The following is a 25,438-nucleotide window of genomic DNA, read 5'->3' on the forward strand; positions in this document are numbered from 1 at the left end:
GTGAGGACCCTTTCTGCAGTGCAGACTTTGGCTAGTGCTGCTTTAGGAACCTGAGCAGGGCCAGCAATCCCTTTTTCTGTAGGTCAGTTCTCTGTGTATATGAACACAGCCTTACAAACTGAGTCTGAGTTAGTCTTCCTTTGGGGAGCTCCAGTTTTCTTTGCTCTGAAAGGAAGAAGAGACAATCCTTAGATCCCTGAGGCTTCATGGCCCTAGGGTTAATACTTACATCTGTGCTTTTAACCATCTTTCATTGTGCCTTTTCACTCCCCATACTGAACTTTCTGATTTTTCACCTTATCTTCTCATTTACAAATCTAGAAATGTCCATCAGGAAACCTATACTTTTTTTTGGCTAATGTCCTTAGTACAATAGCTAAAACCTCTGCAAATTTTGTCGGTTGTAACAACATGGATGGACTTGGAGGATATTGTACTAAGTGAAGTAAGTCAGAGAGAAAGACAAATGTTGTATGATATCACTTATATATGAAACCTAAAAAATAAACTGGTGAATATAACAAAAGAAACAGACTCAAAGATATAGAGAACAAACTAGTGGTTACCAGTGGGGAGAGGGAAGGGGAAGGAGCAAGATAGGGTTAGGGGATTAAGAGATACAAGCAACTATGTATAAATTGAATAAGCTACAAGAATACATTGTATAGCACCAGGAATATAGCCAATATTTAATAATAACTATAAATGATGCATAATCTTCAAAAATTGTGAATCTTTATGTTGTACACCTGAAATTCATATGATATTCTAAATCAGCTATACCTCAATTAAAAAATTATAAAAATGGGTGAAACCTTTTGATCACTTGGAGCACAGGAAATGAAGATGAGTAAAGAAGGACTTTTAGAGGGAAGAGAGAACAAATATATGGCTATTTTTAGTCCTCTCTGAGACTTTCAGGTGGGTGGGTAGGGGGGGGTGGATGTTGAGGCAGTGGAAATGGAGTGGTGGGTTGCACCTGCATTTTTAAGCTAAGCATATCTGCATTTTCCGGGTCAGTCAAGGGTGCTTTGATTTTAGGGAACGGGAGACTACTGATAAACGAATTAAAGGGCAGGGTCAGAATCCCTCCTATCCCCTCTTCTCACTGAAACAGAGGCAATGGCTAACCTTGCATGCTTAGGTCCCCAGTGTAGTAGGATTGAGTTTTCCATTGGCTTTTGTTACTCAGTTATGATCATCTTCCACTTTTTTTTTCTTCTACTCACAAACCTCCCCTCCCCTCTCTTCCAAACCTTTCCCTCTTCTCCTGAGTCACTGAAACAGGGGTTCCCAAAGCCAGTCTGTTGCTGTGACCCGAGCAAGCCAGTTCTGGCATCTCAAACAACCTGGCTTAGCTATTGTTCCGTGGCCTAAATACCTGATGCAAAACCTTTCCTAAGAAAATACAAGCACTTAACCCTTCCCCATCCAAGATTTGCTTTCAGTGTTTTATAACGATGTTTTGGGTAAGAAATGTTTTTGCTTTCATAAATGCCCACGAGGCTTCCGTAGAACAGCCCCCATGAAAACGTTTATCCAGAAATTCTAATAAAAGTCAATATGCACAGTCAATTCCGTTTCCCACTTCCTCCTGGACTTGTACAGTCCCAATCTTCAGCACAGCGTCCTTGGGGTCCTCAAGTCGTCGCCGAGCTTTGGACTGGAAATCGATCCCGCATGGTCACCCTAGAGGGCGCACTGTCTACATTTTCTGCAAGTAACTAGGCGACGCTGTCTCCCAGGCTCCATAAAAGGGGAGGAGGCGGATCAGTTTCCTTCTCTCATTGAGAAAGAGGATTGGAAGGCCGGGGGTATAAAGCCGCGCAGAGAGCGTGAAACAAAGCAGTCGGATCGGAATTGGACTTGGGAAACGCCGTTTGGAGTCAGGCATAAAACTTGTTGGAGGAGAGTAACGAGCCTGCTCCTCTAGCTCTCCTCGTCCGCGTGGCGCCTCAGGGGTTCCCACCACCCTTGCGGTTTATTTTTATATCTGCTTTTTGTAGAGAAAGAAACATATACATATATATATATATATATATATATTTTTTTTTTTTCTCTGAAGTGAAAATTCCTGTTTCAAGAGAAAATAAGACAAGATCAATGAAGGAGAGAAGAGCCAGCCAGAAATTATCCAGTAAATCTATCATGGATCCTAATCAGAACGTGAAATGCAAGATAGTAGTGGTGGGAGACAGTCAGTGTGGGAAAACCGCGCTACTCCACGTCTTCGCCAAAGACTGCTTCCCTGAAGTGAGTGTGGCCGGCTGGGGCTGCGGGCGGGCTGCGGGGAAGGGATCCCCATCTCGAGGTGGGTTTCCCTGGCTTTCACCCTTCACCCGTTTCTCTCTCTTTTTTTTTCAGCCGTCTTTCTCACCGCTTATTACTTTCGCCCCGGTTAGTTGCCGGGAAACGAAAAGTGGGGTGGAAGCGTGGAGGGGTTTGGGGTGCGCTTACACATTCTCCTGTTAGCTTCTGAAACTTGTTCGGTCATGTGTGCAGAATCTGGGGTTGGGAGATTCGGATCCTCCACTCTTGGAGAATCCGGGTGGGGCGAGAGGGAAGTTAGGGCTTTCGGAAAGGATCTGCGTGTTTAGTGTGAGATGTGGTGCGTGTGCATTTGGGTGGGGGGGGGGGTCTTCGTTTTTTAATGGAAGAGTAAAGAGACTATTTTCAAAGGGTGTACTGCAGCTGTCTTGCATTTTAAGATAACCTCTTTGCCCTCTTTACTTCTGTCCATTTTATCCAGAATTACGTCCCTACAGTGTTTGAGAATTACACGGCCAGTTTTGAAATCGACACACAAAGAATAGAGTTGAGCCTATGGGACACTTCGGGTAAGAGAATCATCTGACCGCGTGGCGCTCGGGCGGGTTTCCAGGCGTTCAGAGGGGTGCGCAAAGGGTCTCGGGGCCCCGCGTTTCTGGCACGCTCTCGGCACCTGCCAGCGCCCGTTCTGCGTTCCTCCGTTAACTTTGTTTCTTACGAGGGATTCCCTGATGGATGAAAATTTTGCCCCTTCTGAATGGGGGTGGGGGGAAGATATTGGGTCGGGCAATAGCTGTGGGAAGAAAAGGAAGCTCCGTGCCCAAAGGGTCACCCCGGGATGTAAAATGCTTGTAGCCGGGTGTCCGGGGAGCGGTTGGCTCGCGGAGCTGTGCCCGAGTCCTCTCGGGGTGGCCAGAGTAGCCAAATGTTAGGGGGGATGTGTGCGCCTTGTCGGTATCAACTGGCTCTAGGATGCGAGCGCCCCTCCAGGATCTAACCTGCTGCTTGGCTGGTAGGCTGGGAGCACCGAAAGGGTGGTGGGAGGTGGGAGAAAACCTCCGAAGCCACGCACTTACGTGCGGATTCCGCGCTTGCGGAGAGAGTAGGGGGCGCGCAAGCATCCGCGGCGCTTGTGACGCCTACTGCCAGGAATGCGCCGGCGGCGCGGGTAGCACCCGGCGGGGGTCCCGGGGCCTCCTCTCCTAGCTGCCCGCCGCCCGCGCCGCCTCAGTGCCGACCTGCAGATCTGAGCTCCCCTGCCCCCGTGATCACTTGGTGTCCTCCGGCCCACACCGTTCCCTCCTAACCCATTGCATCACCCCTCTCCAGTGTGCGAGGCCGCGGGCTGCCCTATTCGCCTTTGACCTTCCCATCCAGTTGAATTATTGGCACGGTGAATTATTTTCTAGTGTCTGGGGTTCAAGGCCGGGTTTTCGCCTTCCCACGCACTCACGCACCAACCTGGCACGCAGCTGTAGAGAGGGCTGGTTACACCGCGAAGGGGAAGGCTTACCCGCGCGGATATTAGGGGTTCGGTCTGGGTCAGGCGCGGTGGGGGCGGTAACATCACCTAGACTCTCCGGCTGGAACCCGGGGACCCGCCGACCCTGCTGCGGTGCCTGGCGGCGTAGGAGTGCCTTTTCCAGGAAGGGTGTAGCCTCTGGAGGAGGAGGAGGAGGAGACAGCGGGAAGGCCCGGGGAAGGCCCTTGAGCTTAGGTCTAGGAGTTTAGCAGGGAGCTGGGCTGCTGCGGGTGAACCGAGCCAAATCCTGGGTGAAACTGGCGAGGAGGAGCGCGCAAGTGCCAGCACGCAGGCTTTACTGTCGGGCGGGGAAGGCCCGCGAGGTGGACCTGCGCTCAGCTGGGAGGGGCCTCGCGTAGATGCTTGTGGGCTGTGCGAGCTTCCCACCACCCCCGGCTGTAACCTCTGGAGCCCCGGAGGGACTGAGGCGATTAGAGAACACAAGGAAGAGGCCAGACTGACAGGGTCGCCAGAGGCAGTCCCTGCACAAAGGCAAGTGAGAAGTCTCGCGCGAGCGCCTCTCACGGTTGTTGCCAGGTGCTCCGAGGGCTGCAGTAAGATGCGCTGATTTTGTTTCTCCTTGGAGAGTCGGGCTCTTCCTGGAGCCTCGCCAAGGGTAGCAGAACCAAGACCTCACCGGATTTTATGCTGAGGATTGCACACACTCTCAAAACTATAGGGAAGGTGGTGATAGACGGAATGCTTGTTTCAGTCATTTCCATCGTCAGATTTGTACACAGCCTAGTTCTTAATGGGCTCCAATTACCAGATATATCATGGTATTTGTTATGCATTGTGGGCAGGACAGCTGGTATGGTACCAATAATTAACACCAACACTCAACCCCCTCTCCCAGTCTGTTTGGACCTAATGCAGGATAAGAGTGATTTAGACATGGGGGTCTGTGAGTCTGATTCGGTCTTTGATACAAGAGCTATGTTTAGATTTTAAGCTACTGCTTACACGGATATCTAGGTTCGGATTCTCTCCCTCGCTGAGTCTCGTTTCATCATCTGAAAAAAGGATACAGAAGCAAATAATGTGCAGGATCATTCCTAGCTGTAGACTTCTTGGCTTTGGGTCACCAGACAGGCAAATCTTTTTGTTTCACAGATGTTGGTTGGCTTCAGCTCTTAGTCCCCGTGGATCTGGCATCCCACGCCCTAGTTTTCACCACCCATGAAGCCAGCCAGATTCTGAACAGAGCCACTGCTTCCTGGTGGATTTAGGAAGGAGACCCATTTGGGCAGGGAGGGGGCATGGGTAACCTTAAAGGAATGTTGGGTTATTTACCCCTTCCTTGTCTCAAGCTTCAAGTCACAGGACCACCAAAGGAGATTTTAAATTGGGCGCCCAAAGGGCTAAATTGACTTTTTTTTTTTAAGAGAAAAAAGACACATGCTTTTCAAAGGCTAGGAAGTAAACAATGTAGGCAGTTTATAGTTGGAGGCTATGCTTCACATGTGCAGATAAATACCACTTCAGATAGTTTCAAATATTTAATCCAAACTCTACCGCTTGTTGTCTCTGCACACATAGCCTCATACCTTGCACACAATAGTCACCCAATAAAATCTGTTGAATGAACAAATGAATAATCATATGCATCGTTTCCAAGGAGATGAGATTCCCTGACATTTATCATCACTGAATTACCTGTGCACAAAGAATGGCAACTTTATAAACATTGCCTTTCATCAGATTAAAGATAATTACCTGAAATGAAGTCTGTTGTGAAATAATCACTGTATTTTTATTTAATGAAACAAAACATATGTGTATTTAACTAAAATGTGAAGGTCTGAAAAACCTGTGATTAAGAAAATATCACACTGCAAATTTATCCAGTAATGAAATTGTAGGGCAAGTTTAGATTAAGATTTATATATAGTGGAAAAAAGACATAAGGGAATTATTTAGAATCCCATTATGTTGTTTGTGAGGTGAAGTGTGAGTTAATTAAACACAGTCATGAAGCACTATTTGGATTCTAAGACTAGACTACTTCCACCAAAAATGGTTTATCATTCATGAGTGAAATAAATGTAACAAGAGCCATTTCATCAGCAACTAATCATTAACAGTTTTTCGTTTCATCTTAAGCTTTTCATGGCACATTTCTGAACAGGGTGATTTTTTTTTTGACAAACATTTGACATTTTCTTTGCCCACTAAGACATTTGTTTAGTTCAGGTTGTGAAAATAACTGTATATGTCTGATGCCTCTTGCTACATTTATTTTTTCCAACTGCTATCAATTTAACTCTGGAGAAAAGTTTTCCCCTTCTAGAACTTTATGAAAGTTAGAAGAAAAAGGAGGCATGTAACTTCTCTTACATAGGGAGAGTGATGACATGGACTGTGTTCTTTCAATGGCATTCACATCCTGCTTAGCCTCCAACCAGATATTAAGAGACTCTCTCCCCTTTCTTTCTGCACCTACTGTGTGCAGGCCCTCTCTGAGGCCTTAGAGATTATAGTTTTAATTCAAATATTGTCCTACCTGCTGATCATACACCCAGGAGAAGGAGTTTCTCCCCATTTAGTTTGGCCCATATGCAACCTGTGATGAGCCGATTTTGTCAGATTCTTGAACCCAAATGCCCTTTTCATCTGGTTGCTGTGGATTTCCCTTGTCAGGCATCCCTAATGTTGATAGATCCCCTGATCCTCCTCAGGTAGAAAATGCTTCTAGCTGCCCCCAGCGCACACACCAATTAAAGCAACCACAAGTGGCAATTTGCCAGTTGGTGTCTTATGGCTGCTTAAAGTTATTTCAGTCCCTCTAAAAGGAAACATAATTTGAAAAGATACATGCACTCCAGTGTTCATGGCGGCACTGTTTACAGTAGCCAGGACATGGAATCAACCTGAATGTCCATTGACAGAGCAGTGGATAAAGGAGATGTGGTACAATATACAATGGAATTTTACTAAATAATGAAAAAGAACAAAATGCCATTTGCAGCAACACGGATAGACCTAATGTCATACTGAATGAATGAAGTAAGTCAGACAGAGAAAGACAAATATCATATGACATTACTTATATGTGGAATCTAAAAAAATGATACAAATGAATTTATTTATAAAATGGAAATAGAGTCACAGACGTAGAAAAACTTACAGTTACTGGGGGGTATGGAGGGTGGGCAGGATAAATGGGGAGATTGGGATTGACCTATAATGCTACTATAAATAAAATAGATAATCAACAGGGACCTGTCTACAGCACAAGGAACTCTACTCAATACTCTGTAATGGCCTATATGGGAAAGGAATCTAAAAAAGAGTGGATATTCCTATGAAGTGAAGTGTTAGCACTCAGTTGTGTCCGACTCTTTGCAACCCCATGGACTGTAGCCAACCAGGCTCCTCTGTTCATGGAATTCTCCAGGCAAGAATGCTGGAGTGGGTTGTCATTCCCTTCTCCAGGGGATTTTCCTGACCCAGGGATTGAACCTCAGTCTCCTGCATTGCAGACAAGATTCTTTACCATCTGAGCCACCAGACAAGCCCTGGATATATGTGTAACTGATTCACTTTGCTGTACACTTGAAACTAACACATTATCAATCACTATACTCCACACACTATTATCACTATTAACACTATTATCAGTCATGCTATACTCCAAAAAAAAAAAAATGTAAAAAGAAAAATCCAGGAAGCAAAGCCTTCTTATAAATAAAACAGCATTGTGAATCCTCCTCTTAAAGGGGGGATTTTAAAGGTAGTTTTCAGACATAGGTCTATGATTTCTTTATTTTAATGAGAAATATTCACTTTTTATTGATGATAAGCATTTTGATTAAAAGTTGCAGAAATGCTCCTATTGGTTTTTAAATTCACTCAGTGAGTTTCTGTAAAACAGTGGGTAATGGTTTCAACATTTTGATGTGATGAGACCAAAGTAGTCTTGTGCTTCAGATTCTTGGCCACATTCGCCAAGCATAGAAGCAATTTGTAGCATGAAGCCAGTGCCTACTAATAATAGAAATCCACCATTTAAGGATCACCATATCTTTTCCTAAGTGATTTGATTGCAGTGTAATTTCAGGACATGTGATGTAGGGAGTAATAATCATTCATTTTAGCTTTTAACCAAGGCAAGGTAATGCACATTTTATCTAAGGCATATTATTAGTTTTTAAAATACTCAATTTAGCTGCTAATATTCCCCCATGATAACTCCTATACACTTTTTTTGAATCCTGTCCTGATACAAGGTTCTTGTAGGCCACGAGTGCTAACGTTAACACTTCCTGTACTAGTTTTTAGCAGTATTAACAGGAAAGGTAATATTCTTTAACTTTTATACTTAAAGGAAAAGGTAAGAGAGCAAACTCTTGATTACTTGTGACCTGACTTTGAGGACATTCCTCGACATTCATAAATCTATATTGTTATGTTCGTAGATTATGCATCAAGTTTGAAGAATGGTCTCAGTGATAAGCACTTTTGAAATATTTAACTGGAATGGGAATATCAGCAGTGTAATCAGTATATAATTAATTCAGAAAAGCAGCGTCCAAAGGGTCACTGGTCCCTTTTTTGTCATTTAATAGGCAAATTAACACATCAGTACTTATAGAAATAATTGAAACCGGTAAACATTTTTTAGAGCTTTTTATGTGCCTGAACTCTGCTAAATGCTGTGGGAGCTGGAAGAGGGTGGTGCAACACCTGGCTAGCACAGTGCCTGCCCTCAGAGCACTCAGTCTAGTACTTGTTCTTAAGAGGGTGAGCCGGGAGGTTCTAAAGCTGGACTCACTTAACAAGAAGATCCAAAGAAGAGCCGAAGACTGCAGCGCCAGCCCAAGGCCTCTGACTTGTGACTCATTGTAGCCCACCACAGTTTCTTCTTTATCTCTAACATTGTAGCCCACCACAGTTTCTTCTTTATCTCTAACAAGTTGACTCAGTTCTTAAATCTGTAATATCCCTGCCTCTTGAAAACGTGCTTATTATGTTAAATGGCTAGCAAGGAAACCAAGATTCTGAAAGTTGAAGAATTTTAACTTCAGTTAACCTTCTTAGAGAAAGGAAGAAAGGAAGAGTTTACACAGAAGCCAAAGAAGCGTGGGTGCTTGTGTTGTGAGTCAAAGAGCAAAACTGCACAAAACTAGTTAGATCGTAAGATAGTAATGAGCTCCAGGAGCTTAGAATTTCAAAGTCAGGTTTGATTCTTAACTTGAATTTTTTCCTGAAACTCTGTAAGAGATGTGGGTTAAGACAAAACAGCTCTGAGTTAGGATGGTGATATCTGATAAAAAATACCTAAAACTATATTTGGAGAACTGTCTACTATGCAGTGGTTTCTGTTTATATCTTTCAAAGTTTATATCTGTCTAAAACTGTTTTCTTGCTAAGTTGCACATTTTTGGTGAGGCATCCAGATTGGTCATTCTGATGCCACCTGTAATGACCAGATGTTTCCCCATTAATCCAGTTCTTTTGCATGTAGCTATAACACCAAGGACCAATAGTTCCTCCAGTTAGCTCATGGTGCCTGGTGGGCTGTGCCAAATGAATTGCTTGTGTCGCCACCCTTTTCTGATGCCCTTTAAATGTCAGCCATTATATGCTGGCAGCCTTACTCAGAGACCCTCTTGACAATACAGGAATTTCAGTGGCACAAAGGTAAGCTGCCTCAGAAGTCCAACCAGGAGTTGTACACGTTGGCTTTGAAAGATAAGCCTGATGACATAGTGTGTGGCATAGCAGCTTCACTCATGGGTTGTTACTGAATAATAAATAATATTTTTAGATGTATGCCTATCTGCTCTTCTTTCTAAAGCTCTGTGACTTGCTATAGTTTCACTTTAAGTGAAATATTTCATTTCTTATTTTTTTAAAGTATCTCAGTAAGATTGGGATTTTAACCCTAAACCTTTATTTAAAGCTCAAAAAAAAAGTCTTATTTCTACCTCTTTGACTTTCCGTATAACTACGTATCTACATTGTTCCCCGAAACTGAAAATACTGATTCTGTTTTTATAGCAATATAAAAATAGAATTTTTATATAAATAAAATATATATATATAAATAAATAAAAATTTATTCTAATTTTATAGCAATAGAGAAATGCCCCCCAAATTTTCATAAAATCTGTTTATAATTTCTGTTGATCTTAACCTATAGAAGAAACAAAATATCCTTCCTGGGAATACTTGTTGCATGTTTGAGGGCATGATGCTTGTAGTACAAACTGCTTGGAATAAAAGAGTTCAACAGTCTTACAACGGAGCCAGACCAAAGGTTCTGCTTGGACTTGATTCACATTCCTGAGATGATTGCTGATTGGAGCTTTTACTCTTAAGTGGAGATGGCATCAGGAAATAGAATCTTATAAAACTGGGCAGTTTATCCGCATGGTAACTGCTGTTGGGTACAAATATTCTCTTAATCACAAAAAAATACCAAGATCGAATGTGTTTCCTCTGCCCAAAATATGCAGTATTCCTGATTTTATTGTTCTAGGTAGGAATTTCTTATGGCGGAAAGTGTTTTTCAATTTTAGGTTCGAGTATTAATAAAGAAAGTTGCATTAATGAAATATTCAACTAGATGAGTTTTCAGTTCTCAAGCTCCTATAAAAGCTTCCCAGTCTTTGAACTGGTTTTGCAAAAGGTTCCACAAAGCCTCCCTTTTGGGCATTAATCTTCAAACATATACATTTAATTATGTACATATATGGTGTGTTCTATCTTTGTGAAGAGATGACTTAAGCAGACAGGTATGTATCTGCAAAAGTAGTTTCTGGGTGAGGCACTTTGTGACTATTCTTGGGCTGGAAAGACTGCTCTCGCCCAGAATTAATGATCTTGAAGACAAGGATGGGTAGACCTGAAGATTCAGAAGCCTTTTAGAACTTTGCTGATGTTTGCCAAACTGCCGAAACTCAGAGAACCTCACAGAGCTCTATTGCAGTCTTCGCCCTGCAAAGCTTGGTCCTTGTGAGGTTTGGGGACACATTTTGTGTATGTAGTGTCCTTGTTTCTTTACAGTGTGGAATTTTCTGAAAGTTTCCCTTTGATGATCTGACACTTAAATAGAAAGGACCTTGGAGTAGTGCTAGGTACTTAAAGTTACACAAAGTATAAGAGAAATGCTGCATCAGAACTAACATGTGCATGAAGCCTACTTCACTGGTGAGAAAGTTTTATTCAATAAGCAAAGCTCAGTACCTAGACTAACTGAAATGGTAAAGAAGAAAATGAAAGTGTTAGTCACTCAGTCAGTCCTTTCTGACTCTGTGACCCCATGGGCTGTAACCCACCAGGTTACTCTGTCCATGAAACCCTCCCAGCAAGAATACTGGAGTGAGTTGCCATTCCCTCCTCCAGGGGATCTTCCCGACCCAGGGATTGAACCCTGGTCTCCTGCACTGCAGGCAGATTCTTTACCATCTAAGCCACCAGGGAAGCCCTTGAAGTTCGGCACTTTTCTACATAATACAAAATCATTCAGTGTTCTTTCTTGCCCTGTGTTTAGTTCTATAGTTACCTTGGAAGTTTTTCACGTGCTTCTTTATTTAAAATAAAGAATCTGTAGAACTTAATCTTTTCCTGTTTGGCTTAACAGAATGCTTTAAGACATTTCTGATGGGATGGAGGAGGAGGGGCTGCTACTGTTCCTGTCTCATTGGCTTACTTTCTGCTTCTTTCTCTGGGGTCACTTCTGCCTCCCTGTATTGCTTCTCACTTCACAGGGGCATTCCTGGAATTCCTCTTCATTTTTTTTTTTTTGGCTGGTGAGTTATCCCACTCATGCCTGTGATGGCACCGTGCACTCTTCAGCTTGGCTTTTCCTCCCTGCTTTGTGCAGTAGTTTGGCTGTATAGGCAAGAATTCCAGGTGCTTAGACACAGAGCAAGAACATGCAAGTTGAACTGGATATTTTCTTTTCCCCTGAAGGTTCTGCTTAGCTGCTGAATTGTTAGATTCTTCCTGGCAGGACAGTTTTTTTTTTTTTTTAAATCTGTATCAGTTTTCCTTTTTACTCTGAAAAAAAGCAGACCATGGATTTTTCCATTCAAAAAAAGTTTTAACCTTGCCTTATCAAGCCTTATAATAAATAAGTGATCTTGTTGTTTTTAATGACAAATTATTCTTGTGGTTAGGCAGATTATGCTTATAACTAATAAATGTGGAGCTCAGTTTTACTACTACCTTTGGACACTCTTGGTTGATCTGAAAGCACTGTTCATTAGCAAAAGTAATAGGACAGATCAAAGTGTCATTCCTAATTAGATCTTGTTAAAGCTCTTAACAATGACTTCAGAACCTCAACAAGCAAGGTGGTTTATTTCTCATGAACCTTAACCTATATATTTTTTACATGTGTGTTTTCATTCAAAATATGAAACCCAATAAAAATAAAAGCAGAATCAAACTTCCATAAGAATGTGGTTTAAGTTGCAGACTTCATTTATTTTAAAGTCAGGCCAATGTCTACATTTTTTAGATATTTGGGCACAATCACTAAGCACAGGGGGCTTCTTCCCAGGTGGCTCAGTGGTAAAGAATTCGCCTGCCAAAGCAGGAGACATGGGTTCCATCCCCAAGTTGAGAAGATCCCCTGGAGGAGGAAATGGCAACCCACTCCAGTATTCTTGCCTGGGAAATCCCATGGACAGAGGAGCCTGGCAGGCTACAGTTCATGGGGTCCCATGAGTCGGACACAACTGAGCGACTAAACAACACCACCACTAAGCCCTGGAAGCTGCTTCCTTGATTCTAGGAAGCCCGTGTCTCCAGCAGTGAAGGAGGCCTAAAGACAAAGCCACATCCCCTTTGTGGCCTTAAAACGGGAGCAGGAGGGAAACCCAGTACACGGAAAGGAGGGCAGGGTGGTCTCTGCAGACATGTGCTGGCTTAGAAGTTAAAACCATTCCTCTGGATTTTCTCTGCAGTTTGAATTTTAATTACTCTGTTTTAGTACCTTTGTAATTCTCCAACTGTCGTTCCTTAATTTGTGTTTGGAAAAGATGATTTTCACTGTTTTGTAACACAGTCTTAGATCAGAGATTAGGAGTGTTTACTTGCTTTCGTCTTAGTCAAAGTTTCTGTCCTCCAAAGTTCAGGTGAACTGGAGACTCAGGTGAGCTGGAGACGGGAAAGTAACCAGAAAGTTTTCTTCCCAGGGGGAGTGATTTCCAAGAAAGGAGATTTCTGAAGGCTGATTAGGCTTCTGACAGTCTGAATTGTTGCAAATGGGACTTTCTGGATTTGAGGTCAAGTCATCTCCTGCTTGGAGAAGGCAATGGCATCCCACTCCAGTACTCTTGCCTGGAAAATCCCATGGATGGAGGAGCCTGGTAGGCTGCAGTCCAAGAGGTCACTGAGGGTCGGACACGACTGAGCAACTTCACTTTCACTTTTCACTTTCATGAGAGGAGAAGGAAATGGCAACCCACTCCAGTGTTCTTGCTTGGAGAATCCCAGGGACGGGGGAGCCTGGTGGCCTGCTGTCTATGGGGTCGCACAGAGTCAGACACAACTGAAGCGACTTAGCAGTAGCAGCATCTCCTGCTAACTTTGGTAGAGCAGAGGAAATCCTCGTGTATGTGGCTGGTATTTGAATTCCCGCTCTAAGATCTGGAATTTTCTGATTCTGTGTTTGGAAAAAGAGATTCCCTGATGTTTATGGCATAAACTGTGCCCAGGTTAGACTTTGGACTCGGAAACAGAAGCTGTGATTGAGAAAGTCTGAACTTCACAGAACAAATATGGAAATCCCAATGTGTCTGTGTAGAGTGATAAGCCATCTCGTTTCTGAGTCCTCTCAAAAATGTTGAAGTTGATGGAGTCTTTGTGAATTTTTCTCTTAACCTCAGATATTTTTTTTCTTGAGTGACTGAAAAGGCAGCAGCTGCAGCGTGTCATTTTCAGAAACAGCCTTATTGTAATAAGTCTTACTGTCTAAAATGGCGTGATTGCTTATTTTTTTGGCTGTAAAGCCTTTAAACTTTGGCAAAATACCTTTCTTTTGTCAGTCTCTGCTTCATCAGGGTCCTGATTCCAGATGTGGGCAAGGAACTGCTGCAACTCAGGACTGATTCTGGCTTTGGTTGGTCTGTATTTATTCACACTTTCCTTCCTTATGCCTAGAACATTTCCCTTCTTCCTGGCTTGGTAGACACACGTGGCTTGAAATTGTCACTGCTGGTGAAAGGCCACAGCATTCCTGGGGTTAACCAGTGGGTCCTGGGCACCCACCATACCTGTGAAAAGAGAATGGTGCACCCTAACCATACATTGTAACTTCGACATCTCAAGAGCAGCCTCCTGAAGATTTTTGTTTTGATAGAAATTTAAAAGATTATTTGAAACGCCTCTTTAGTCTTTCTCTTTCCCTGTCTTTGACTTTTGAAGTTTTGATTTATCAGGGGACAACATGTCATGTTTTTCTGCTGGAAATGGAAGGTGATGTCAAAATGAAATTGGGTTTCAAAAAGACTGGTAGCTTAGAGGTTTTTTCCTCTATGCTGGAGTCAATTTTATATATATATATATAGTGATATATATATAAAATGATTTTCCTGTTGTGCTTGTGCAATGTCAGTATACTGAAAATGATTTTTCAAAACAAAATAAATAGCATGACAAACTGTTATTTAATTTTAAAATTGGCCTCATGCAATCGCGCATCGTTGGGGGTTCTTAAAAGAACAGAAGAAATGTCCTATATAATTAGAAGAGGGTTCTGTGGTTAAATTAATTGGCTGGTAACTTGAAGCTTTAGGATTTAAATTAGGCTAGATTTAACTCAGTCTCATATCCTAGGTGTTACTCCAAGAGATGGAACTGTGTAAAAAAGCAACAGAATTCAGTATGGCAGTTATTACATTCTTTCTCTGTAACAGGAAGAGTCTATATAGGGTTTGGGGATAAGTTTTAAGTAAGCATGCTCAAAGGTCATGGCTCATTGTAACCTGGAGACAGGGTGGTGCGAGATGAGGTTCATGATGGTTCTCTATGCATAGCTGAACCTACCCTTTTCTTCTCTCCCTCAGCCTCCATTGTATTTACAGAATGATCTTGAATTTGGGGCTCCTTCCCAAGAAGTAGCTCCAGTTATGGTGCTTCCTACTTGCACTCAGCTTGCAATAGCCCAGCCATGTGCGTGTGTGCTCAGTCCCTAAGTCGTGTCCGACTCTTTGTGACCCCATGGACTGTAGTCCACCAGGCTCCTCTATGCATGGGATTTTTCCAGGCAAAAATACAAGCGTAGATTGTCTTTTCCTACTCCGGGGGATCTGCCAACCTCCTGCACTGGCAGGCAGATCCTTTACCACTGAGCCACCTGGGAAGCCCTTAGCCCAGCCATATCCATAGTTAAGACTTTTTGATCTCTTACTAAGTGCGGGCACTGCCCAGGTTCACTTAATCCAAGGTAGATACTGTCGTCGTCTTCATTTCATGAGTGAAGAATTGAAGAAGCAGTGACCTGAAGCTACCTGCCCCTCCCCTGCAGGGGTAGAGGTGGATTTGCACTTCAGGACATTGGGTCCCAGATGCTCTGCCCTTGACCCAGCTGCCTTTCGGGCTCTACTCTTTGAACTAAAGATCCTGGCTCCTCCCCTTGAATTTAAGTCAAACAGTGAGGCTTCCTTGCCTTGTTATAGAAAGAAATATAGTACTGTTATAGATGGTAAAGAATCCACCTGCAGTGCAGGAGACCTGGGTTCAACCCCTGGGTCAGGAATATCTCCTGGAGGAGGAAACGGCAGCCCACTCCAGTATTCTTGCCTGGGGAAATCGCATGGGCAGAGGAGCCTGGTGGGCTACAGTCCATGGGGTGGCAAGGAGTCGGACACGAGTGAGTGACAGCACGCGTGACTCTTACACAAAAACTCGAATGAAGTTTTTGGCCAGCCCAACACTACTGGACTTTTGTTTGCTTTCTTTTCCGAGAATTAGAGGTGATGGGAGCCATGTGACCCTCCAAAGATTTAGCTTAAAAGGGCAAAGTTCATGCATGACTGGCAAAGGGGATTTTCATCTGACAACTTGTATATTTTGTTTCTTCTCAGGTTCTCCTTACTATGACAATGTCCGGCCCCTCTCTTACCCAGACTCAGACGCTGTGCTGATTTGCTTTGACATCAGTAGGCCAGAGACTCTAGACAGCGTCCTAAAAAAGGTAAGTTCTAGGGAGTGATGACACAGATCAGTACTGGCTACATGTAAATTAGAAGCGTTTGGTTGACTGGGAGCTCAAACACTCCAGTTAATACCTTGTTGTATGTTCTGCAATTAAAACACTGAAAAGGACACTCTCACATTATAAAAGGGTTTCCACTCATATGTGACCTAAGTTTTGATGATGAACCTGCTTAACATTTGATCTCATTTTAAGAAACAAAATACCTTTTTAAGAACCTCTGTGTTATACTTTGGGTGGCAGTGGTACGGCTCACAATAACAATACTCTGTTACTGTTCAGTGTGTCTTCCTTCTTTTCTTCCTTCTTTCATTAATGTGTAGACTGTGCTTACTTTTCAGGTTTATATATACAACCTCGATTCAGGGCTTGAAATGAATGCAGTCATAGCTGTTTAGTTTAAAAAAACCCTGTATTTCAGTAATGATGTTATTTATTAGAAACAGAAATACAATGCATAGGGGAGAAATAGGGCTATGTTTCCAGGCAATAGACCAGGTGACTTGTGATCGGGGTGTTGTCGTACACTAGTAAACACAGTGGTTGTATTCAGGTTGTAAGTGATATCGCATGGCTAGTGTCCGGAGACAAAGGTAAGGGAGGTTTGTCCATGGCGAGGGGACCCTAGGAAGCTCTTGTCCATAGCTAGGGGACCCTAGGAAGCTCTTGTCCATGGCGAGGGGGCCCTAGGAAGCTCTGTGTGGAACCCGGGGAAGGTCAGGAAGAAGGGACCGTGTTGCAGGTGGTCTCTGGTCCTGGCCAGGCCAGGAGAGGGAGGAGAAACCTAGGACTGAGCCCCAGGATAGCTAGAGAATGCACATGCCTGTCCAAGGGCCAGTGCGGGGCAGCCTCTAGTTGACTCTTCAGTCCTGGCCTGAATGCCATGACATTTCAGCATCAAGCCTTTCTAAAGCCCCCTTCTCCTCCATGCACTCGGGCTTCATCAGAGGATGTGCTTGAAAGCATGGCTGTGTCCTTGTATTTTGTCTGTTTTTATTAGTTTGTTTTTCCCTCTTATGTTTGACTACTAGCCTTGTGTGTCATGATGAAATTAGGATCTAAGGTGAATCAACCCCTCCTCCCAGCCCCGTCTCTTTACTAAACATGACAAACATGGTTCAAGGAAATACTAATTTCGTAAAAGATTAAAGCCTCTTTTTAGCTTTCTAACTCGTTTCAGTGTTGAGTAATGTTTGTGTCTTAACACAAGCGATGGGAATGTCAGATTCCAGCAGGAATACAGCTTTCCTGCCTTCGAAGCTTGTGAACAATTGCTAGACGTGAGGCAGTCATCACACAGCAAAGAATGACAGAGCAGCTTGTTTCGTGCTTGTCTGTGGATCAAAGAGACTGCTTATTTACTGGAGTTCTTATGTGATGTAGTATCGGGCTATGCATAATTTATGGTGAAAAACCCTGCTTCTGTTTTATTTTGCTTTTGTCTGCTAAGACCAAATGAGGAGTGACTTGGCCTTAGAGATATTAATGAATGTATTTTACGTTTGTGTGAGGTTTAAGGCTCTGATAACCCCTGCTATGGGTTGTCTAGATTAGTTGAATCCTTTAAGTCCTTGAATATCAAAGAGGTTAGAGTGACTTAGAGCTAGAGAGATCTTATTCTTTTTTTTTTTTTTTTCCAATTCACCTTTTAGTTCTTACTCCAGGGCTGTCTAACACATGGTAGATGCCTCTAAATAATACTGGGGGGAAAGGGAGGAAGGAGAGGAAAAGGGAGAAAGGAGGGAGGAAGTAAAGTGAAATGATAGTCACTCAGTCGTGTCCAACTCTTTGTGACCCCATGGATTGTAGCCCACCAGGCTCCTCCTCAATCCATGGGATTGTCCAGGCAAGAATAGAGGGGGTTGCCATTCCCTGGATTTTGGTGCAAAGTAGGTATTACTCCCTTCACTACCCTGGTGTATTTTGGACTAGAGTTTATTGCCCACACTTCTGGATCCAGAAGTGTCCTCTAGAGATCTTTTAAATTACTCATGCAAGATGTCCCTTTTATGTAGTATTATAGACATGACTTCATCACCCTCCTCTCTTGTGAATTCCTTTCTGGAAGACACAGCTACATTGTAATCATCTCTGTAACCACCACAGAATTTAGAGCACTGAACGCATATTTGTGAACGTGGGCAGGGAGAGTCAGGCAGAGATTCCTGACCTCAGCACCTCTGATCACTCCTCTTCAATGCCAGAGCTCTCCTATGAACTGTCTGAACTCCTGACTCCCATCCCGATGGTCATCTCCAGCTTGAGGAAATGAAACCACAAAAAGTCATCCATTTGTTCTTCTAAGAGGACAACTGGAATTCCCTGCCAGCCATTTCTGGAAGTTCTTAGAGTTCTTGTTGGGCCATGAAACAACTGGCTGGGGTAGACTAAATTAATGACTTACATAGCATAAAACTAACTCGAGGGCATGTGAGCTCTCGAGGACCAGATGCCTCTCTGATAACCCAGGAGATGGGCATTTGCAAATGTCATGGTCTTTGTTGATTCAACCACTCCAATGGAAGCTCCTTGAAGGCAGGAGATCCTGCTGTATTAACTCTAATCTCCAGTCTCTGAAATCTCAGTAGAGATTTCAATGCAGGGTGACTGCTCTGTTTTTCTAGGTGGGGTCAGTGAATGCGTATCTCTGCTTGTGTTGACTCTTCCCATGCTGGGAAGTACCAGCTAAACATATCCAAGGACATAGTGACTTGTTAGAATATATAATTTTTCTTAAGTCATGTTTATCTTTCAGAGATGCCTCAATAATTAAGAAATTGCCTTAGCTACTTTCTGATAACACCCAACACGTCTCTTACAGTAGTAATGAGTCACAGAGAAAGAGAACAGATAATAACGTGCTTAGTTACTTAGTCCATGAGACTTTCCAACAAGAATACTAGAGTGGGTGGCCATGCCCTCCTACAGGGGATGTTCCCGACCCAAGGATTGAGCCCACATCTCCTGTATTTCAGGCAGATTCTTTACCTGCCGAGCCACTGGGGAAGCTCCATAGATAGTAGTATGGTTCCCTAATGTAGCACTAGTGATGAAGAGCCCGCCTGCCAATAAAGGAGACCTAAGAGACTTGGGTTCAATCCCTGGGTCGGAAAAAATCCCCTGGAAAAGAGCATGGCAACCCACTCTAGTATTCTTGCCTGGAGAATCTCCTGGTTCCTCTGTCACCAGGACAGAGGAACCTGGTGGGCTATAGACCAAAGGGACTCAAAGAGTCAGACACGACTAAAGCGACTTAGCACACACACAATGGGTCCATACTTAAAAGCTGCTGCTGCTGCTGCTGCTAAGTCACTTCAGTCATGTTCGACTCTGTGTGACCCCATGGACTGCAGCCTACCAGCTTTCTCCATCCATGGGATTTTCCGGCCAACAGTACTGGAGTGGGGTGCCATTGCCTTCTCCCATACTTAAAAGCAATAATGTTTAATATCTACTCGGCAGATAAATGCAAGTTTGCGCCTTCATCTGAAGTGACACTCTCTTTTAAACCTCCCTTCTATCCTATTTCCAGTGCCTGCCAGTAGAGAAATTGTTTTCCATTGTATGGATGCCAGCACTCCGTTAATTCTGCATCTTCTTTTCCCCCATAGTGGAAAGGTGAAATCCAGGAGTTCTGTCCCAACACCAAAATGCTCTTGGTTGGCTGCAAATCTGATCTTCGGACCGATGTCAGTACATTAGTAGAGCTCTCGAATCACAGGCAGACCCCGGTGTCCTATGACCAGGTATGTATATAGTCAGTGCGCACATGTGGATTATAAAGAGTGACAGAAATGAAACATCACTTGTAATAGATAAACTAAAAAGTAGCTACTTTTCTACAGGGTCAACCAAGGGTACCACCAAGTGCAAGCCCCTCTCCTGAGATGGAGAATGAGCTCCCTGTGTCCAGACTGTGCCCATCTGTAAACAGAGGTGGAAGGGGCTGGTGTGTCTGTGCCTCTGGCTTCACAGCAAACATCCAGGCCCCTTCCTGGCAGTCCATTGCTCAGATTAATGTAAAAACTGCCCAGTGAGCATCAGAGTGATCCGGGACAAGGTTGGGCCAAAATTATGGTGATATTTTGATTGTGAGTTTCTCTAAAAGCTTTCCAACATTGAGCAATTGACTGTGTAAGGATTCATATGTGTACATGTATACATAAGGCAAATTTGAGAGAAAACCCTTTAAAATGTTCTGTCATTCAGCAGAAGAATCATGTGATACTTGATTACTTGAGGACAGAAACAGTGGCTCATATTCAACCCTTTGTATTTCTCTGCAACTCTCACTGGCTTTAAAGTTAAATAGATTTAAGAGAGAATGTGGTCAAAATCAATAATACTCTTAAAGAGAGTTAATCTTATTTTACATTCAGCAACATAATACAATACTACAAAAGGCCATTGTCAGTAAAATAGAGCACCCCCCAAAAAAACGTCTTTTAGAGTTTCATCATTCCTGCAGGCATTTCTCCCAAGTATTTACAAAGAAGGAGGATTAGTTTTAGAAGTTCATTCTCTTAAAACTTCCAACCAAATTCTAAAGACAGTTCCTGTTGAAATAGCTAGAATTCTATTTATTCATTGTTTGTCCAATCATACTGTGGTCTTCTTTGTCCTTCATTCCAGTTAACACAATTCTGGCTATTTAAATAAGTTATTTTGATGTAGACATGCTCTTCTTGGGTCCCCTTGTTGTCTGGTCCACATTTAAAAATTACATATTTTATGTCTCCTAAATTATAGATGTGTAACAGTATTATTCCTTTCCTCAATTTGTTTTGGCCCTTAATCATATAAGTTTCAAAACTGATTCTAAATTCTCTTATGGCTGCTTTTTGTACAGCCTATTAGCCTTGAGTGCCATTTGCTCAGTTGCTCAGTCATGTCTGACTCTTTGTGACCCTATGGCTCAGAAATTTTCCTGGCAAGAATACTGGAGTGGGTTGCTGTTTCCTACTCCATGAGTGCCATTTATACTCAAGAAAAGTTGAGTTCCCCATGAGGTGGTGAAATAGGATGGAAGAGCCAGATGACTCTACCAGAGCTGTGTGAAAAATGCAGCATTTACATCCATGATCTTTAGCTTTTTCACTCTTTGCCAGCAGTAAGATTCTCTGGGTAATTCTATACTCTGCTGTAACTTGGAAGACCTAAGTGTCTAGTTACCCTAGGTTACAGTTGGTAGTGAAGATAAACCACCTCCTAAAACTTCTACTTCCTGACAACACCCCATACTGACTACCTGATGATTGGGCTGTTTATTGATAACCCAGTGTCATTAGACCAACCTTTAGCACCTCTGGGAAGTCAAGCAGTGCCTACTGAGTGATGACAATTGAACATCTTAAGACTGGTCCTTGACTGCAAATATTTATGCAATAATAAAGAAGGCAGTTAAAATGTTAAAAATTCAATTACATATTAGAAACATTTTGTGATGCATTATAATTTTGAGGTATTGGAATATACTTTCTAACTTTCCCCAGAGACTTATTGCTGATCACAATCCCTTTTGTTTCACAGGGAGCAAATATGGCCAAACAGATTGGAGCAGCTACTTACATTGAATGCTCAGCTTTACAGTCAGAAAATAGCGTCAGAGACATTTTTCACGTGGCCACCTTGGCATGTGTAAACAAGACAAATAAAAACGTTAAGCGGAACAAATCGCAGAGGGCGACAAAGCGGATTTCACATATGCCCAGCAGACCAGAACTCTCGGCAGTGGCTACGGACTTACGAAAGGACAAAGCCAAGAGTTGTACTGTGATGTGAATCTTCGGTTATTTTTTATGAGGACAAGGAAATTAAGTGTAAAAACCACCACCAACAAAACAGAAAGGTGAAGTCTGAACAAAGTGCACAGCCAAAGTCACGTGTTCTGGAGGCTTAGGAGGCATTTGGAAGGATTGTTCATCTTTTTGGAATCCTGTCCTTAGATTTGGCATGTAGAACAAGTGGTGGGAAGTGAGTTCATTGAAGAGTTTTGAAATGTGACTTGAAATATATGCCAAAAAAGAGAGATTCAGATGGGCTAGAGGTTGAAGAAGAGGAATGCGAGTACCTCCAAGAAGAAAAATCACACTCTGAATGGTGCTTGCGTGTTTGTTTTCTTTGTTAGAATCTATTCACGGATCTCTACTTTGATTTAATTTTTAAGTGTTTTAATCTCCTTTACAAAAAAGTATATATTAATATACCATCCTCATTGGGGAACTGGCACTGTGACCTTAGCGTTTAGTTTTCTAGAGGATGTGATCTAATTTTCTCCTAGCTCATCATTAAAATGGAAATTGTATCAGGACCCATGGGATATCCAGAGGAAAAGTTGGTGAGGCTTTGAAATCTTGCTGTCCTGAAGATAGTTGAGCAAGATGGTTCTCAAGGAAGGCTTTTGCAGTGTTGCAAAGTGCGCAGACCAGCACTACAAAGATTGAATAGGTCAACTAGAAGAAAAGTGTCCATTTTTATTCAGTCTGAGGGTTCTGTTCATCCTTGTGATTGTCATTAAAAAGTGGTAAATTGCTCAATGTGATATTTTTGTGTGCTGTTTAGAAAAGAGGGTGTGTGATTTTTTTTTTTTTTTTTTTTTGCCATCGTTGATAAAAATGCAAAGTCAAATAAAAGGTGTCTTGGTATGATGTCATAGAATGATCCAAGGGGGAAAAAAATGTAGGTACTATTGATATTTTCACCTGATGAGATAACGAATGAAGGATAGTAGCAGAAAGCACAGTTTGTGAGTTAAGTTGTCTGGATAAGAAACCAAAAGTACTAAGCAAAAGGCCTATTTTGGGATGAAGTTCCAAAAGTTGGCAACATTTGAAAATCGGTTGGCTTATTTCAATATCTTTCAATGAACATGATAAGAGTGGCCCTCTGTTCTATGCTTTTGAGAATCCTTAGAGGAAAATTATATAATGTCAGTCCTACACTATTCTAGAGAGTGATTGCTAAACCTCAATCAGATTCTGCCAAGGCCGTGTTCCATACTTGATCACTATTGTTACATAAAATAATCAGCCTTTAAAATAGTTTACAGATATTTTTTAACCAGTTGCTTTTAGAGCTTCTTTCAGAGAAGAAACCAGATCCGACCTTTTTATTGTTGGCGCTTGTTGAAAACGAGCTTTCTTTCCAATGATAAAGCTTCATTTTTGAAGTGTTGAAGCTGTGCTCCCATTCAGTTGTGGCAGGAGAGGAGATTAAGGTAATTACAACTCTCAGTCTGTGTCTTACAAGCACTTTGTTTTGTCTCTGCAAGAAAATACCATTCCAGTCATTTTCCCCAAGAAATACAGACGTTTTACCAACATGATATGCTCTGATTAATGCAGCATTATGCTTTGGGCAGTATTACGAAATAGCTGGCAAGTGCTTTCTGTATTTAAATATTGTAAAAAGAAAATAAGTTATAACTGTTATAAAGCAGAACTTTCATTGCAGTTTTTTAAATGTTGAAGTCACTTTGTATGTTTGTTTGGTCAATGTTTCTGCAGTATTTATTAAAACATACTTTTTTTTGTTTCTTCAAATAAAAAAGTAACCATGTCTTTGTCAAAATGTGAGCTGCCTTTCATTACCTACTTCCTGATTTAGCTGTTTATTTTTCTTTAATAGAGTTGATTACAGAATCTGGCCTCACATTTCCTGGATGGGTAGGCCTTGGAATTATTTGCTTCTTGGCAGAAGTTGGAATTTCTTGGGGGAAGATACATCTGTGTATATAAAAGTTTTTCATGATGATTTCAAGATCTCAAGAAGGAAATGAAGTGTAATTAAAATAAGTAATTTGATCATAAACAGAAAGAGCCACCATAGTGCCTAGGATTAATTCATAGAAAATGTGGGGATTTCCTTCAACCCTTCAGTAATAACAATATGATACAGTCTTAGGTCCCAGGTTAATTCTGATAATAGGGCTAGTTTGTTTCTGTGGCCTCTGTAGCCCCAAGCCTCAATTCCTAATCCAGCATGCACCTTGCAAGGTGTGTTCTTGTTCACAGAGGCCTGTTGTGCAGATGACCCCAGACTCAGCTATTGCAACAATTAAAGAAAACAGCAAAAAAAAAAAAGGCCTTATTTTTTGTAGCAGCATCTCTATGTAACACAGAACAGCACAATTCAGGCTTCTTCGGTGACCTGAAAGTTGTAACCTCAGCATGAAAAAGCTTAGGATCAAGAGAAACATGGTGGCCCATGAACCCAGTCTTTTAACTGAGACTCTTACATGCAAGTTTTACAAAAATGTCCAGAGATACTCCATGTGGGTACCTCACAGCTATTTAGGAAAATTCAGCTATTTCTACACAGTTAAGTCACTTCATATAAAAACTACATCCTTGTGGCTTTTAAAAAAATTGGAATATAATTTATTTATAATGTATTAGGTTTCTGCTGTACAATGAATCAGCTGTGTATATACATATATCTCCTGCTTCTTGGGCCTCCCTCCCCTCATCCGTCCCCCCGCCCCCACCCCTGCCAGGTCAGCATAGAGCACCGAGCTGAGCTCCCTGTGTTAGACGGCATTTTCCACTAGCTAGCTATTTTATACATGATAGTGTATATATGTCAATCCTAATCTCCCAATTTGTGCCACTCTCCCCTTCCTCCCCTGTGTCCACATGTCCCTTCTCTACATCTGTCTCTGTTCCTGCCCTGCAAACAGGTTCATCTGTACCATTTTTCTAGATTCTACATATATATGCATTAATATTAAAATATTTGTTTTTCTCTTCCTGACTTCACTCTGTATGACAGACTCTAGGTCCATCCACATCTCTATGAAAGGCTTTAGAAATCTGAGATGTAGTGACTTGCTTGAGACTAATTCTCAGAAACCAAGGATCTAACAAGCACAACTGAACAAATGAAAGAGCATTGACAGTATGGGATAGTCTCATAAAATTTTTTAAAAAGCCCAGAATTACCAAAAATATCTGTAACTCATTCTTGTCGGCATGTAGTAAAGGGAATAAAAAGACTTTCCTAATCCTTGGTGTTGAGTAACTTCTTAGGCATAACATCTAAATTGGGCTTGCAAGAAACTCGTTTCTCAACAAAGACCGACACAGGAGAAAAAACCCAACAGTTGAGTTTCTGCTGACCTTGGCAGTATTTTATGGGCTGTACAGTAATGTTTCCCTCTGGTGAATTGTTCTTTTCCAGTGGCTTTAATTTGTTCAACAGAAAAGAAAAAAGTTGGTCTTCAGCCCTAGGCATGTATGCTTTCCTTTCCTCCTCTGAATTTTTGCTTCAGCAAACATTTATTCTAAGCATTCTGTGAACATTCCTTTCTATTGATTAATGATCATGATTAATGCCTCTTTAAATGCTAAAAGGTGATTTTCAAACTCTGAGTAAGACTTTGTGTCTCACTTCTATTAATCTTTCCCAGCAATAGGAATAGTTGCTTAGAAGATTCTCACCTTGTAAGGAATGTGCCTTAAATGCAAATTTAGAAATAA

The 25,438-nt window shown here is 42.1% G+C and overlaps 1 protein-coding gene across 1 annotated transcript; it reads left to right on the forward strand.

The window, feature by feature from the left end:
• Positions 1-1,821: 1,821 nt before the first annotated feature.
• RND3 (Rho family GTPase 3) lies at positions 1,822-23,531 on the forward strand. The gene is made up of 5 exons (XM_055572617.1): positions 1,822-2,253; positions 2,750-2,837; positions 15,832-15,941; positions 19,574-19,708; positions 21,492-23,531. The coding sequence occupies exons 1-5, from the start codon at positions 2,104-2,106 to the stop codon at positions 21,741-21,743; spliced, it is 735 nt and encodes a 244-aa protein (XP_055428592.1). The 5' UTR covers positions 1,822-2,103; the 3' UTR covers positions 21,744-23,531.
• The last annotated feature ends 1,907 nt before the right edge of the window (positions 23,532-25,438 follow it).

The sequence above is a fragment of the Bubalus kerabau genome, chromosome 3, assembly GCF_029407905.1.
Source record: "Bubalus kerabau isolate K-KA32 ecotype Philippines breed swamp buffalo chromosome 3, PCC_UOA_SB_1v2, whole genome shotgun sequence".
Taxonomy (NCBI): domain Eukaryota; kingdom Metazoa; phylum Chordata; class Mammalia; order Artiodactyla; family Bovidae; genus Bubalus; species Bubalus kerabau.